This window comes from Periplaneta americana, chromosome 16, assembly GCF_040183065.1.
Source record: "Periplaneta americana isolate PAMFEO1 chromosome 16, P.americana_PAMFEO1_priV1, whole genome shotgun sequence".
NCBI lineage: Eukaryota > Metazoa > Arthropoda > Insecta > Blattodea > Blattidae > Periplaneta > Periplaneta americana.
The window spans coordinates 165,911,602-165,929,648 of NC_091132.1; the positions used below are offsets into that span (position 1 = coordinate 165,911,602).

The 18,047-nt window shown below is 34.0% G+C and overlaps 2 protein-coding genes across 7 annotated transcripts in view; both read left to right on the top strand.

Moving 5' to 3' along the window:
- The window catches only part of LOC138691428 (zinc finger protein 665-like), a 38,802-nt gene extending 34,998 nt beyond the window's left edge, over positions 1-3,804 (top strand). Inside the window, exon 10 of the mRNA XM_069813354.1 lies at positions 718-3,804. Within this exon, the coding sequence (XP_069669455.1) occupies positions 718-1,723 (1,006 nt within the window). The 3' untranslated portion in view covers positions 1,724-3,804. The remainder of the gene's footprint in view (positions 1-717) is intronic.
- Positions 3,805-7,819: 4,015 nt separating this feature from the next.
- The window catches only part of LOC138691789 (gastrula zinc finger protein XlCGF17.1-like), a 103,027-nt gene continuing 92,799 nt past the window's right edge, over positions 7,820-18,047 (top strand). For 5 of the 6 annotated variants that reach the window (XM_069814186.1, XM_069814187.1, XM_069814188.1 and 2 more), the window contains exons 1-4: positions 7,820-7,918; positions 12,417-12,517; positions 14,187-14,324; positions 17,054-17,136. In XM_069814186.1, coding sequence (XP_069670287.1) covers positions 14,323-14,324; positions 17,054-17,136 — 85 coding nt within the window. In that variant the 5' untranslated portion in view covers positions 7,820-7,918; positions 12,417-12,517; positions 14,187-14,322. Of the gene's footprint in view, positions 7,919-12,416; positions 12,518-14,186; positions 14,325-17,053; positions 17,137-18,047 lie in introns of those variants that run through there. The other variant, XM_069814189.1, reaches the window with a different exon arrangement.

Consider the following 18,047-nt stretch of genomic DNA (forward strand, 5'->3'; position numbering starts at 1 on the left):
GTTCTTTAAAATTACATTATAGGAACCCTACCTAAGAAGTTATTGACAATGTGTTTTTCTTGAAGTATTGAGACCACCAGTGCTTTAAATCTGTTATATCGTCATGGTTTACTTCTGTTACTGAGAAATTATTGCTTTTACTTGATTTTACTATTAGTTCAGTATAATAAGAAGGTTTGTAGACCCTATCAGTGTGTCGAATCAGTCGGTTAGCTACACCGAAATCCCTATCGCAGGGAAGATACGAGTGTCCTCATGTAGGTAAGTAATGAACTATTTTATTGAACCTCACTGTAGCAGTTAATGCAGCTAAAAACCTAACAACTGTTCAGCTTTAAAACCACACGAGTTCGGGACTGATGTGGGTTTGAAAGAATTGAATATTTTAAGCTGAAAATAAGCTTATTAATCATTCACAGTTCTCCGCGTCTAACCCTCGAGATTGTTATAGTACCCATAACACATTTTCGTAAAAATGTGGACTCGTGTTATTACAAATGTCTGATTCAATTTGTTGCACGGGTGAAGACCAATTTGCCGAGATAATTTTGGTACTTCCATCATTACACATAAATTAATAAAACATGGATGTACCTCAATGTTTCTCCAATGGTAATATACATTCTCATGACATAGGTTTGTTTGGATTTGAATATTCATTAATTGAATATCGATTTGTTGCGACTATTTTATAGACTGATAGAATATTTTATTTAGGATTGCAGCTACCAGTGAGAGGACTGCATCGTCAGAAATCGACGGTATTGCACTTGAAGAGAAAGAGACTGTTTGCGAGGTTCCGAAGCATTCAGGTTCCTCGGGCGAACTTGTTCGGACTCGTGAAGATGAAAAGCAATTCGAATTTGAATTGTCTAAAGTATGTATCTCGAATTCGGAAAAATTCGACTGGCATTTACCGAAGGACGCAGTCAAGATACGCTTCAAATGCGATGTTTGTGGTAAATGTTTTCCGACGAAAAGTAGAATTAATAACCATTTACGCCGGCACACAGGTGAAAAACCTTTCAAATGTGAAGTTTGTGGAATGTGTTTTTCAAGGCGTACTAGCTTAAAGAGTCATGGACACCTGCACACAGGCGAGAAACCTTTCAAATGTGATGTTTGTGGTAAGGGTTTCGTTCATTCAAGTACCGTAAAAGGCCATAAACTCCTGCATACAGGCGAGAAGCCTTTCAAATGCGATGTTTGTGGTAAGTGTTTCGTCCAGTTACGCATTTTGAGAACCCATCTACGCCAACACGCAGATGAGAAACGTTTCAGATGTGAAATTTGTGGCAAATCCTTTTTGTTTTTGAGTGACATTAGAAAGCATGAACGCCATCATTCAGGCGAGAAGCCTTTCAAATGCGATATTTGTGGAAAGTGTTTTTCAATGGCATGTACATTGAAGAGTCATGGACGAACGCACAGCGGCGAGAAGCCTTACAAATGCGATATTTGTGGGAAGTGTTTTTCAATGCCATGTGCCTTAAAGAGTCATGGACGAACGCACAGCGGCGAAAAGCCTTTCAAATGTAATGTTTGCAGTAAGTGTTTTACAAGTTCTAGTAACCTAAAAAGTCATGAACGGGTGCATACGGGCGAGAAATCTTTCAAATGTGATGTTTGCAGTAAGTTTTTTAAAAGTTCTAGTAACCTAAAAAATCATGAACGGGTGCATACGAGCGAGAAACGTTTGAAATTCGGTGTTCGTGTTCAGTGATTCATTAAAGGAATTAAAAAAAGCCAAAAACTGGATAGAGAACTTCTAAATGTGATGACAAACTTGTTTCGCTATTAGATATACTTTAAGTGTTCATGAACTCACACATATTAGTAGCGAACCTTGTCAATATGATTTTTATAGCTAGTATTTCTTGCGGTAGGGTAGCCTAAAAGGACATGAACGTCTGTGGGCGAAAAGTCTTTTAAATCTTATGTCTCTGTAACTTGTGTCTTTTGCAAGACTATTTTAAGTATGTTTTCAAACATAATGACGAAAGGATTTGGTAATGCAATGTCTGTGAAATGTGTATTTCTAAATCTTGTAAGCAAAAAACTTCATGGACTCTATGACGGGCGAGAGCTTTTAGGCCTTATTCACAATAAACCGGAAACGGAATCTAAAAGGAGAACAGAAATACTGTTAAAAAAGGTACATTGAACGTGGGCATTCGTAGTTAGGGAGAAATTTGCAGGAATCGTGAAAATTGAATTCGTTGTCATTTTGAAACTATTTTCTCGAATTTTTTTATAGCAAGGAGGGCGTAACATATCTTCTACATATATCGTGTCTAACTCAGAAATTCAATAGAATCTATTTCAGGCATAGTCTAGTCATGAACTTGAGTTAATGAGGGTACTAGGAACAATAGACTGTGCCGGTACAGTTTCACAATGTACGTGATGAGCCGATAGCAGCGATCCTAGTGGTTAGCAACTATCTATGGATGCATATTTCCTGCGTATTGAGCTTCGTGACTGTATATTATTCTTCGGTATTATTCTACGCTTATCTAAACAAATTACCACGTGATTTAAATTCTTAAATATTCTGTCATTAATTTTGAAGTTGGTTAAGGTATGTTTTGGTCATTCCATAGTGACACACATAACATTTTTGAAGTAACTAACTATGATTTTCACAGGGTATTTACAGTAATTAAATACTTAGTAGTTCATGAAAAAGACATTACTGGAAAATATTCATATTATTGTGCCAAATGACATAAATGCATTCAGTTGTTTTCCAAACAATTAAGTCACTTGTGTAGTATATGTAACTGCTAAATCACAAACTTAAAAAAAAAAAAAATTAACAGTGCCATTAAGAAATAAAATATTGCAAATGTTTTGTGGCACATGGATCCACGGTTGTTTACAACCATATGTGGTGATATTATCTGTGTAATGTCATGTGACGAATATACCAATATGTCAGCTGTTTGTAGTACTTCCCTGCTTGGACAGCACAGACAGTTTAAATTCTTCGCCACTACAAGGTTTTGTAACATGACATATATTTGAGTCTTTTTTTTTTACTTGGTCATTTAACGACACTGTTTCAACTAATAGGTTATTTAGTGTCAATGGGATTGGTAATAGCGAAATGGTATTAGGCGAGATGAGGCCGAGGATTCGCCATAGATTACCTGACGTTCGCCTTCCGATTGGAGAAAACTCGGAAAAACCCAACCAAATAATCAGACGAAATAAATTCTAGAAAATACTATCAAAAAATGATCAAAATGTATAAATATTTATATCAATAGAAGTAATATAGATTTGAAAAGGCCTTTCTTTTAGAATTGCTAAATGATATTAAGGGTTAGTTAATTAATGTTATTAAATAAAACTTTTAAATTAATATCAGAAAATTAGTACCATTTACTTAATGTGCAAATAATTAGACCAATTTATTTATACATAGGTCTAGTATGGTGGCTACCTAGTTACCATAAAAATGTACTATATAAGCTTTTTTTTTATATGAAATAATATAAACCAATTTTTGTAAGTTTTTAATTCAAGGAATTAAATAAAATCAATATTTTGTACGAACTTAAGGCATAAATTAAATGTTTTATGCTAATGCAACAGAATCAGTAGTATTGGGTACTCCACAGAGGAAGAAAGACGAATCTCTGCTACAATCCCCTGTAACATGTCCTTGTATGACTATATACATTTTTTATTAGTGTTCTTTAAATATTAGTCTGTAAAATTGTATCATCTTTTGTTTCTGGTTAAGTGGAAGAGAAGGCCTGATGGCCTTAATTCCATAGAATAAATAGATTATTATTATTGTTATTATTATTATTATTAATAAAATTATTGACATATTTCTCTGGTTAGAGGATATCAGTGAAGCTATGCCTGGGAAAAAAGATTTTGTCGCAGTTAGAATGGTTGTTTCGAAAGTGAAAGTTAAAGTGTGCTGTTTAATCTGGCCTATATGAGCTACCATAACACAATGCTGTTCTTACCTTCAAAACATGTGCAGTAACAGTATGTATGGAAAGTCTGTATAATAATTACGTGCAACTTCTGCTAGAATAATAAGTGTACAGTAAATTATTATTTGAGCCGTTCAGAGCAAGAGTGGTGTATGTCAAAAATGAGTAATGAGGGTTAAAGTAAATGTTCTGTAAAATACAGCGCAAAGTAGCAATTAATATTCAGTTTATTTAAACTACTAGTACAGAAGTGTGAAAATTATTAGAATAATCTTACTTTTAAAGTTTTTTAATAGTTCCTTCACAAATATTAATTGAATTGATGAATATTGGTATATAATATTACTGTACTGATGTAGGATATATTTACTACTAACAATGCCGGAAAGCATTGTTGTACATTGGTATTTTTCTTATTTTACAATTGTTATGGGAATTCAGAAATTATTATGTTATGTTGGCGGAATTGGAAACATAACAAATTAATTAAGAAATGCTTTAAGCAAATTGTTCTTTGCGTTTACATTGTTGTGAAGGTTCAAATGAACGTATACATCTGTTTTGTGCATATAATTTTTTATGTTTCCAGTTCCGCCAACATAATATAATAATTTCTGAATTCCCATAACAATTGTAAAATAAGAAAAATACCAATGTACAACAATGCTTTCCGGCATTGTTAGTAGTAAATATATCCTACATCAGTATAGTAATATATACCAATATTCATCAATTCAATTAATATTTGTGAAGGAACTATTAAAAAACCTTTAATATTAAGATTATTCTAATAATCTTCACACCTCTGTAGTTAGTGAATAGCAGGAAGGCCATATTAATTGCTACTTTGCACTATATTTTACATAATTTTTACTTTAAACCTCATTACCCAATTTTGACTTACACCACTTTTGCTCTGAACGGCTCATTTGTGTACGTGTTTGTCTTCTTGAGTTTTGTAATTACGTGTGAGTTCCTCAGTGTTTGTTAGCCCTAGAATGCTATCATCATTGAGTGACACTGTATGCCTATTTGCTATAATTACGAATTATGTAATAGGCGAAAAAATTGTTTTTGAACTCTGTTCGTTCCAGAACGTAATATTTCTTTCCTTCTTTCTTTGTATTTTATTTGTTTAGGTATCCTTTTCATTTCAAATATTTATTTTAATGAAAATAAACAAAGATGAAATATACAATGATATAGACGTAACTACAAGAGATTTTTTCTGAATATAGTTTTCTTTGTTTTCTTTAGTTTTCCTTTTTTTTTTCTTTTTTTTTTTTTTCTTTTTTTCTAAATTCCGCTTATATCAAAGTAAATTTACAGAGAATCTACCTACAAGAAAGTATTTCTGAATGTAATTCTATTGCTTTCCTTAGTTCTATTGATTTGGTATCTTTGTTTGTTGATTAATTTTGCTTAAATGAAAATCAACGGATTGTTATGAATCTGGGTATTAGTGGCAGCCCTAGAATGCACCCGCCAATCTGCAAATAAGTTTGATACAACATATTGTGCTGAGCATTATCGTGCTACTGTGTTTAACTAATCAGCTACATTTGAATTGATGATAAAGATACGCGAGAGGAGCTCAGGCAGGAAGGAAAACTTTCATATTGGCTTCAAAATTCGATTCGAGATTTATTACTGGATTTTCTGTGTAGGAATTCTCTGCAGCTTTAACTGGGGGTGTTTTGGTTGAATTTCGTACACTCTCTTTTCTTCAGTAGCAGAATATGTGGTGAGTTCCCCGTTTTCTGTTGTCTTCCTTCTTTTCCTTATTTCTCCATTCGCTTGTTTCCTACAGTTTAATCTCCATCTCTCGTGCTGGATCTTCCATAGATATTTGACCTTTAGCTCAACTTCATCCTGGAATGTATTCTGAATTCTTGTCACTGTCACAGCTTAATCATCAAACTCTGCATTGTCTTCACCAGTATCATCTGAACGTTTCTATAATTCCAATAAAATGGTCTGGATCATCACTAAGTTTTCATCCTTTGTTACTGTGTTAGATAAAATACACTTACAACAAAATAAATAAACTGTACTAAAAGGAAAACCTTCTATTAATACGTAAATCTGACGTATACACTTCCAAATATATCTTAAAATAACTTGGCTAAGCGTGTAAGTTGCAACCTGCTGTCACGGCTGCTAGTCAACAACTGACAGATGGAGGCATAATTAGAAGGAGAGCAGGTTCTATTGGTGGAAAATATAGTGAGGATGAATTGATGGCCCATTATACGTCAAAATTACGAATGATAGCATTCTAGGGTTAATGTAGGTATATATTAAGGGAACTGAATAGATACAATATCCCAAACACGGGTTCTTTTACTAAGTGTGGTGACGTCTATAAAAAAAATTGCAAATTATGGCTTTTTTAAAGACGTTCGCAACTGCAGAGGTTATATCAGCGTCCCTGGTGTGCCACAATTTTGTTCCAAAGGAGTTCTCTTATATGTCACTAAATCTATGGGAACCTCGAGCATAGAAGGCCAGCGCTATACCAACTATGCTACCAACACGTCCATGCAAGGACATTATATAATCTGCAGGTAACTTTTGAATAACATTTTTACATTCTATCTTCTGCTCCGCATTATAAAGACGAAAGAAAATATTTATCTTCCATTACATCTCAGTCTAGCCTCGTAGTAAGTATGAGTTATAGCTGACCTTTACTAAGATAAGTGATATTGCTGAGAAAGTCACAATTCCCAAGTTGCTAAGTAGCTTAGGGGAAATGTCTATGCCGAAATAATGTATGTTGGGTAATGCAGAACTTTCTGTCAGATATTATTGGAGACTTAAGAATCGGTGAGTGGACTTTGAATTTATTTCATTCTATGGTATTCGTACATCATTTCAGAGCTATAATATGGAACATGTAAAGAAAAAAAAAATCTTAATTCTAGCTACCACAAAGACTAATGCTTAATCACAGTCCAGTTGAAATATATACAGAACGGTTTCACAACATACTAGAACAATACATGGTGTTAGTATTTATACTTAACGCAAGGAAATAATGTCATGTGGCGTGGTTCAATGTCATAGGATACATGTGCAGATTAGAAGGCGTTAGAAATTAGGTATTCATTGATTAAGTTTACAACTTCTTTACACTCTAAACTTTTTAGGAAATACGGTACTTCTTTAATTTAGTGATGCAGAGAACACAGGAGGAGCAAAAATACCGAAAAGTAGGGTTTTGTTGCGGCCTTTTGGTCTATTAGAAGATAACGGTATTTAATGTATTACATCTGGATTTTCTTTTTCATTTTTCACATTCCTATTATTTTAACTACGATAAGGCCAGTGCTTCGCATTATAAATTCTGAAGAGAACTGAGTATGGCGTAACATAAAATCATGAAATTGTGGTAGATTTAATTCGCCCTGTGTTATCTTTGTTATATTCTTTGTAGGTAACACGACAGCGCATCTCCGGAGCAGTGAGATCAATTTAGAAGTGTTGCCATCACATAAATTGTATCTTCGTCAATCTAACAGCCGGAAATCCGTCAAAATTAAAACAAATTAGACCCATATCTATTTACAAATAAGTAGAAATATTAACGCAACTCCATTCCCATTTTTGATTAAAATAAAAATTCCACATCATCTGCCACTTGATGTGCTGAGTTGTCCTACCCCCCCCCCCCCCCATGCCAAAAATTGAACAATTAAAAATGACAGCAGTAAAGAAACGATGTAAGTCGTAATTTCCGCCAAAATAATCCGTCACTTGTCAAAGGCATTCTATTTCCGTCTGCTACCCGTCAGTTTCGACGGAATTTCCGGCCCGTTGGCGACACTGCTGTTTAGTCGCCAAATTCACGGCAGCTTTGATGCCTATCGTTCTTGAGTGTCCAAGCGTAAGCAATGAAGAGTTCTTTGTGATTTTCGTGATTATATAATTACGTATATCAGATTACAGTTGTGGAAGAGGTAAGTTGCAAAATTTTATCTTCAACGTATATATTATAACATAAACTTCAGACTAGAATATACCGGATAAATCGCAAAGAAGGGTACGACAGTAGGGAAAGTTATCCCCAACCTCGCTGCTAGGCAATTCGCTCGCCACATTGCAGCTGCTCTCTCTCTCTCTCTCTCTCGCTCTCGCTCTCCCTCCCTCCCTCCCTCCCTCTCTCTCTCTCTCTCTCTTTTTTTTTTTGCCCACCACTAGATCATATTATATGTAACAGATAACTCATAGCTATATTAAAATCGGGAGCACTTTGAAGAGAAGAACAGCCAGGATCGCCTCCCGTCCCCGTTAACGAACACGAGATGGCAGTACAGTCGCTAATGCAATTCAGATGGGAATTATGACGTGACTCCTTCTGTAATAACTAGATGGCAGCGTAGTAAACTTGACAAAAGTTACGATGAAAGAGTAATGGAACGGAGAAAAATTCTCTCCGGCGCCGGGATTTGAACCCGAATTTTCAGCTCTACGTGCTGATGCTTTATCCACTAAGCCACACCGGATACAACCCCGACGTCGGACAGAATTGTCTCTGAATTTTTCTCCGTTCCATTACTCTTTCATTGTATGATGACGCAGAATATCTGCATGGAAATATCATATGTACTTCGGTACATTGAAATAATATCTGACAAAAGTTATTAACCTCAAAGCCTATAAGGCCGACCTATCTGGGTATATATGATCTAGGGCCTACCGTTCCGGGGGCGCACTGCCTGACCGCCTTGATTCAAACAGAAACAGCAATGTTTTAAACCCTCCACATTACAATTAAGTGTGCATTAGATCCAACACTCACGTTAAAATGTAAAATTACCTTCTAAGATAAAAAAAAAATGAATAGGGAACTCCTTTTTTAAAACAGATTAGATTAACAGAGGGGCGATGAAGATCTGATTTATGTTTTATATTAAAGTTATGAATGTCTTGATTAGCACTAAATTTACTTTGATTTTTAATATACTACATCATTAGAGAAAGAATGTACTTCCAAAATAAGTTCGAGATTTCTAAATTGTGGAAAATATTTTTATTATGATATCCTTTTATACACACCAGCCATTATACTTGTAGCTTTCTTTTGTAAAACAAAAATGTGTTTGGCTTCAGATGAGTTACCCCAGAATATTAATCCATATTTCATTACAGAGTGAGACTATGTCATTTTAAATATGTTTATAACACCAATAGCAGATAAGGATCTTAATGCATAACAGGCAGAGTTCAATTTAGGACTAATACATTCTATGTGTGTTTTCCAGTTCAAGTGATAATTATCCAACTCTAAACCAGGAAACCTTGTGCTTATGGATTCTTTGAGATCAGTTCCATTTAATCGAATACTATAGGAAACCTGAGCACTATTGTGTGTACTAAATTTGACTGCACTGGTTTTATCAACATTAAGTGCTACTTTATTTGCATGGAACCATTCATTCATTAGATTCAATACTATATTAGAAGTGTTTATAAAATTATCGTATTGTTTGTTTCAAATAATCACACTTTTATCATCTGCATATAAAATTATATGGGATAAATTGTTTATGGGCAAGGCTAAATCATTAATATAAACTAGAAACAACCATGGACCTAAAATTAGTCCCTGGGTAACTTTATGTTTAATATTTCTAAGTTTGAATAAGTAACTTTGTGACTATTTCGTATATTTATTTCTACTTTTTTTTTACTTTTGATAAGTAAGATGTAAACCAACCTAACGTCTCATCTTTAATACCAAAAAACTTTAATTTTTTTTTTTACTTATACAGGGACATTTTATTTTTACTTAAATTTTTATTGTACCTGAGTTTTTGAATGTACTTCACTCCCACCCTCCTCTACTCGTAAACTTCCAACTGTTCTTCTCACAGAACCAAGCGTATACAGTCAAAGTCTCCTTAAGGTCGTAGTAAACACAAACAGTATTAAGTTAGTGAGTATAGTACGTTCTAGAAATATGTTCGCGTTTTCCAGTGACGAAAGATTTTTCAATATTGAATCATATTTTCGCACAGGTACTGTCGTCCGTTTGCTTACGTCGCATCCCGATTTCCCTCACCCGCAACTGTTTAAAGTAACTTAAGTAAATCCAAGTAACTGTCACGTGATTTCCCCCTTTCTACGATCCTCCGACATAACCACTTGGACGGACAGTAGATAGCATGTCTGAGTAATGTTATCTGTGTGGGTCGGACAAAAGTGAAGATTGAATTCACAGTACGTAAGGTACTCTTTCATATAATAGGTATAGAATTATTTCAAAATGAGTTACTAGTACGAAGGACGAAACTGGTAATTGGAATTAGATGCAATAGTCTGTTGTCCGATAATATGCACAAAAGAACTGAAACCTGTATCTAAATGAACAGCCACAATTTTCAGAAATGTGTTTAAATATCCGTATTATGATTATTTTTCAATTTACCTTCATTCTCTATATTGTACACTAATGTGCCGTAGACAGTATAATATACAGTACACTGCATAATGAATACGTCCGCATGGATAGCCCAATTCGTGAGTAAAGACACTTATTGTTAATACTGTACTGTATTTTGATTAAACAAAAACTTAATGAAAATTATCAAACTCAAAATTACGATATTTCCTAGTTACGTAAATGGATGAACTACTTTTCTTCCCTCCTATACTTAGTAAAGTGATTTTTTTGTATTTTACGCCAGTATCATCGAACTTCAATCGTGGAAGGGGGTAGCAAATGGTGTTTCCGGCTATGAGCCATTAATCCAAAGGTATGATCAGGTTAATATTAAAAATGTTAATAAAAATAAGATGATGTCCCTGTATATTGTGGTCAAGACAATCAAAAGGTTTAGCCAATTCATAGAAGATCCCAGCTACATGTAATTTCGAATTTAAAGAATTTAGTACTGCATCCACCAGCCTAAAAGCTAGATTCCCTGTCAATTTTGGTTTTTTGAATCCAAACTGTTCTAAAACTAATATATTGTTGTACTCCAGGTAATGGTATAATCTGTTATAGGGCTACATAACTTTGTCAAACGCTTTTGAGAATGTTTAATAATGTAATGAGTCTATAATTAACAGTAGTACATTTTATCTCCTTTCTTGTATATTGGTTTTACTATTGAATATTAGAATCTTTCTGGACAAAATACCACATTGGATTGACAAATTGCACAAATAGCTATATATTATTTCAGAACAATCTTTCAGATCTTTACTTGGTATTTCATCATATCCAGAGGAATATTTTGTTTTTAGTTGTGTTATCACATGCGTGATTTCTGCTGCGGTAGTGGCAATAAATTTGAGACCTAGAAATTCAGCGTTAAATGCATCTGTTACGTAACCAATTTCAGCTGCACAATTTTGAATGTTTAAGTTCTGTATAATATTTATATAGAATCGTTAAAATGATTTGCAATTGATTTTTGGTTATCTATTTTACAATCATTAATTTTAATACAAGTAATATTTTCGTTTTTTAAATATCGATTAGTTTATTTTTTAATAATATCCCAAATAGTTTTAATCTTATTATATGAATTTTATATATTTTCATTCAGGTACATTCTCTTTGCATCTCTTATAACTTTTGACAAAGTTTTACCACTGTCTAGTATATACAGTCACGAAGCTTGGTTGTGAGGGTGCTAGGAACAAATTACTGTGCCGGTACTATTTCACATTTTCTGTAATGAGGCGATATTAGCGATCCTAGTGGTTAGCAACTATCTATGGATGCATATTTACTAAGTATTGAGCTTCGTGACTGCATAGACTAGACTGTGGTTTAACAATCATTATTATAGTAGTTAAGAACATTAGGATTGTCACTATACCTACTCATTAAATATAGATTCCTTTTTGTAACACATGATATTTTTATTCCCGGAGTTACCTACATGTTTTTAGTTTTACATATTTTCACTACCTTGACTGGAACTGGAAAACATTCATTGAAATAATTCGTAAATGTAGTGAAAAATGCTTTAAATTTACTAGAATTCAATTTTTAATTTTCAAATAATACAAGGTTACGATTTCCAAATACGAACTATATTTTCCTGCGTCATTTGAGTGTTTCGACTGGGAGCCAATAACTATATTTTCCTGCGTCATTTGAGTGTTTCGACTGGGAGCCAATCACGGATATGACAGCAACATACTTATGTTTACGTTAGGATTTTTCTTACAGCGAAAATAGTATACTTACAAAAAGCCATGTATGGAAAATTCTCAGTTACTGACCAAGAAAGTAATACGTTTGCGTTTGAATTTAATTTTATTTTGACAGTTCCTAACACTAGCAGGTAGCGAATTCCAGAGCCTTGGCAATGCTGTTGTGAAGGAAGATAAGTACGAGGAAGTATTACGTGAATTACGTCGTAGCAACTTCTAATGAGAGTTTCTCGACAACTCAGTGTCTATAAATCAATGTCAGTCACATAACCTCAATTGTTTCAGTTGAGATGGATTTAATCAAGATGGAACCTGATGTTGATCCATTGCACTTACAAGCTCATGGTAACAAATACGAAATAGAAGAGAATAAGGCTTCATCAGAGGTAAAGTGAAAACTCTCCCTGTTTCTTTTTTGTTTGTTAGAAGTGCTTGATGATATATTTGTTATTGTCCTGAATATAATTAATAAAATATCCTATCGAAAAGGCATTTGCTATGTGGTGTAGAGTATAAATTATATTCTCGTACACATATCACAGTATATAAATTATTTCCACAAGGCTATTCCATATGAAATCGATCAGTAAAAAACCTCGCATTTTTTAATACTCTAATTTTTTCCCTATTTATACAAGGTGCTGAGGACAGTGCATTTTAAAAAATATACTATCGAAAGTCAAACGGTTTTCGTGCTATTGAGAGACAAATTTAGCGTATTTTATAAAAATAACCCTCTTTCAATGCTCAGAACTCAGGAACCATTTACTGGAGAAGATTGAACGGGAGCTCATTTTGAAGCTGACATTTGGTAGGTTATGTTAAGAAGTAATCCTTATTTCTATTATATACAGAGAGACAGATAATCCGATTTTACTTATTTTTAGGCATTTTGCCCATTTGTAAAAATGTAAAAAATATTGAGAAAAAACCTTGCATTATTAAGAGGGATTCGGCATTGTTTGCTTAGTGGCTCCACAATAAGTTTTGAGGGTATTAAATAAATTATTTTCACACGCCTAGACTTGAACGGCGCAGTACTGCACGCACTGGCCGAGAGCTGAAGATAAGCGAGCGTTGGGCGTCATTTTACTCCAGTGTTTATGAAAACTTGTGACAAAGCTAGTCCAGCTATGCGCTAATAGACGAAACATCATATGTTCGTCTCCTGGTCTTGCTTGTCTCGGCTAGCCCCCGCCTCACAGTCAGCTGGTTACTTCATGCGCGTACTATTTTTTTTCTTTATTTGATATTTTCAATGTGTTTACTTGTACTTTCAATGCGGAATCCAACCATATATTTTAAAAATATTTTTTCGAGGTAAAAGGCGTTTTAATGAAGAAAAATCTAAATTTCTCCATTTCCATAAAAATAAGAAAAACTGTTTACATGTCAATATAAACTTTAATTTCTCAGCATCAAAATAAACCATGATTTTGATCATTGGGTGAAAGGTTTTCGGAGCCACAACAGTTTAAATTTGCTAATTTTATGAAAATACGATATATTTAAATATTTTTAATTTAAACACTGTGAAGTTCTGATGCCTCAAACTTTGCACAAAGCATTGTATCACAGTTGTCAATTTTTTTTAGTAGGTTATTTTACGACGCTATATCAACATCTAGGTTATTTAGCTTCTGAATGAAATGAAGGTGATAATGTCAGTGAAATGAGTCCGGGGTCCAGCACCAAAAGTTACCCAGCATTTGCTCATATTGGGTTGAGGGAAAACCCCGGAAAAAACCTCAACCAGGTAACTCACAGTTGTCAGCGGACAGAAAAAGTTTCATTGTATTTAAAAATTGCAAGGTCAATTTTCTCTATATTTCGGTCGATTTGAGTTGGGATAGCCCACAAGGAACTTTTCGCGCATTATCAGTCATTGCGTGCGTGCCTAAGGTCTTGTTGCCTTTTTGGATTCAATTTTCTTATCTAATTTGTTGACTGTGTGGAGAGTTAGCAAATAACGGCATGCAAAACCAGATTGAGGGATAATATTAATATTTTAAAACAACTAAATATAATCATTCATGACGTCTTTATGTTCTGTAGGAAGGGAAGGTATCGCATCTGGAAGTGACTGGCATGAAAGCAGAATGCATGGACCACAGTTACGAAATAAAATCAGAGATAAACGTTGACGAAACTCCACTGCCTACGAGCGTTGTATTCGTGAAATCTGAAGTTGATGTAAGTTGTTCACTGTCAGTATACAGATATACAGGTAGTGCATTTTTAATTATGTCAAAACCATTAACAGTGTCCAATATTAACTGCATTTTTGTTTTCAGTAGTATATAAACTTGAACGGCTTTCATTTTTGGATTTAAAATGGAATATATATTGAAAAGTTCTTGTAGATTTCATTTTAACTTTTTTCGAAATTTTTTCTTGTCTCTTTCTGATCTAACAATTAGCATGCTAGACATTAGATAGGTTCAAGCTGATAGCACAGTCTAATATATACAGTCACGAAGCTCAATACTTACTAAAAATGCAAACATAGATAGTTGCTCACCACCGGGATCGCTACTATCGCCTCATGACAGACCCTTTCCCCAGCAGACGATAAAATGTATTGTTCTTTCGATATCATATTCTTTTGAAAGAATTAACACCTTCCTTCCACTATTGAAGTGTGAAATACATAAGGTTTATATATTATTTTCATAAAATATATATTATATTTTATAAACTCACGTTCCTGGATCTTTCGGAAGAAGGATAACTCTGACCTCTTTTTCTTACAATATTTATAGAACCACAAACGTCCCCTTGTCCCATATTATTATTCATATTAATGTATTTTAGCCATTTAGAGTTATTACAACCGATAACGAACATTTCACAGTTTACACAACTTTTCACAACAAAGCGAAATACAGCACAGTCAATGCCTTTCGATCTAGACCAGGCCATAATGTTTGTTTGGGTTTTCTATTTCAGTATATGGAGCTCAGTGACATATTATATTATTACTTTATTGCGTATCATTGCTAAGCTTTATTTAGTGTAATGTGTCCATAAGTTCTGTTTACTTCTTGTTGCATAATATGTTGCAGGAATAATTGCAAAAATGTGTTAGTTTAATGTGAAAAGAATTTTAGGTTTTAACATAATCTGTTCACATCAACATTTTAAGATTAGAATGGAAGCTATTTTGAGGTTCAATTAAAACGAATTTATATTGTGATTTTAATTTAGCAGATCTACCTTCCTTAATTGTAGACAGAAAATTTACCATACGACTCCTGTGCAAGTAGTGTATGTACGATTGTGTTACTTCGTCTCTTAGGTAGTAGATAAATACGATAATTCAGTGCTCAATTGTAGTATTAAAATACGGACAAATTGAATTTGACGGGTGTCATACATGACATTATGTTTAATTATAATGTATAATTGCGAATATAGGAATATATGTTAAATATAGGAAACATAACCTATAATATTCATATGACATAACATACATATGTAGTGGCAGGGCATTGGAGACCACTAAAATTAGACAGAAAGGGGCAAGTGGTACAGTAAACATAATCTGTAATTTCAACATATCTAAATATTCGTGTGGTGTAACTGCAAATTATTGAATCGTGCATAAATGAATGTACAAGAATTTCGCAATATTTAATCGAAATAAAGACACATACTACACATACGAACAACGTAATTTTCACACCAAAAATAATATTACACCTTAACTCGCAAGGAATTGTGTCTGAAGTGTCCTCTAATCATTGTTTTAAATTTTATTAATGCAATTACTCTACATTTTAGAGAAATATATGTTATTCTTTATACATTCTAATTAATTTATATGGTTGAAACGCCGCCCTTCGTGATCGGGTTAAGCGAGTTATATGGTCAACCTTACGGCATGCATTAGATCACGATGGCAGTGACACAGTCTATTGTTACTAGTACAGTGCTCCAAGCGGCTAGCAACTATCGCGAAAAATGCAACTCATTGGCAAAGATCACCCCAAGCTTCGTGACTGCATATAGTAGACTGTGCTGATAGATAGGTTTATCCAAAATTCACAAGGGATTTGGAAGTTCTGTAACTGTTTTGGTAAGTAACTTTATAGAAAAATAATAATACATCTGTGTTTGTAACAGTTTGTGTTAATTTTTTTACAAACAAATCTGTGAAAATATGCAACACTGCAAGTAGTTCATCTACTGTTGTGTCTCATCTTGATTCCTAGTATAGCTATTATTCTCCTTCCAGAATAGTTTCTAATAATTTTCTGGACTTGCATTGATAAAATCAGCATTAACATAATATATTACAGACTTTGATCTGCCATAACCTTATTAATCTCTCAGGAAATTGGTTTCTTATTAATTTTCAAATTTCTACAAAGACGACAAATTTCAGGTTCCATCCTCAACCCATTTCGAGATGTGAATCTTCTCAGTCCATTCCTCAACTATCTGTGTTACATATTATTACATAGTTATATTGAATAAGGCCAATTTGCAAGTGTGGAAGCAAAATTTTTATTTTCTGCTATTATATCTGAAAAGAACAAATCGTGTTAGAGATTTGGCACTTTGAGAAAATAAAAACTTTCAACAATGATGCATCAGCTAAACGTATTCATATGTCAGTAAATACGTTTGCTTCAAATATTGTATCAAATTTTCGTTACGTATTTTGCTGTATAATACACATGCATATATTTTCAAGATTGAGACTTTATTCCAGTGCATTTCAATATAGTTTGAATTGAAATAATGCATGAAGGATATATTTCAATGTAGTTTGATGGAACAAGTTCCATTTTGTATAGAGGGCATTATAACCTTGAATAAATTGAGATTTGGTTCATTAGGTTTGAAAAGTTATGTCTCTGACTTAGAAAACCGATAACCCAGATGATCATGTCTGCATTATTTACTCACTTTTCCAGGAAGATTTGTTCGATGTGGACGGAGTTCAGCAGGAACAGAAAGTGGAAGTATCTTCAGAGGAGGATGAAGTGTTTCCTGAGAGGTGAGTGTACCAGCCAGTGCATCAGTTCACTTTTACCTTAGCATTTGCATCTGCATTGCTTATTGTTAGGGTCACTAATTTTTCCATCGTGCTGTTCTTGACCTAACATCCTGTGTGAGCATGGCTCCTGTTCCATTAATTTCAGTACCACACACTTAGGACTAGTGAGTAACATTTTAACAAATTCATTGTGCAGGAAACAGAATTAGAGACTGCTTCATGGGAGAAGTCTTTTATAACAATAAAATCATAATTTAGCCACTGGCGTAGCTCAGTCGGCTAAGGCACTTGCCTACCGATTCGGAGTTGCTCTCGGGCGCGGGTTCGATTCCCGCTTGGGCTGATTACCTGGTTGGGTTCTTTCCGAGGTTTTCCCCAACCGTAAGGCAAATGTCGGGTAATCTGTGGTGAATCCTCGCCCTCATCTCGCCAAATACCATCTATCACCAATCTCATCGACGCTAAATAACCTCGTAGTTGATACAGCGTCGTTAAATAACCAATTGAAAAAATTAAAAAATTAAAAAATCGTAATTTGCCTGGGCATCTTTTGATTTTGAAGTAAGTAAGTCCCACTTGTACAAGAAATATGTTGGTGTTGTTATTAATTAAGCCATTATCTCTCTTGCTGTCCAGTATTTCTCATACATAATTTATAGCAATGGCGTCACAAAATCAGCACGACAACTTATGATATTGATAGCTGCATGCTTCTTGTAAAAGGCTGAATATAACTGTACAATTACTCATTATACAGCAAAGTTGTAGAAAGTGTTACAGTAGTGAAGCTATTGCAGTTTTATGGAAATCACAATCATATAAACTTCGATTCACTTTATGTTATTAGTGCCTGAGATACGTCATGCACATTAATAATCACCAGTAAGAAAGTGTAATGAATTTATATATTA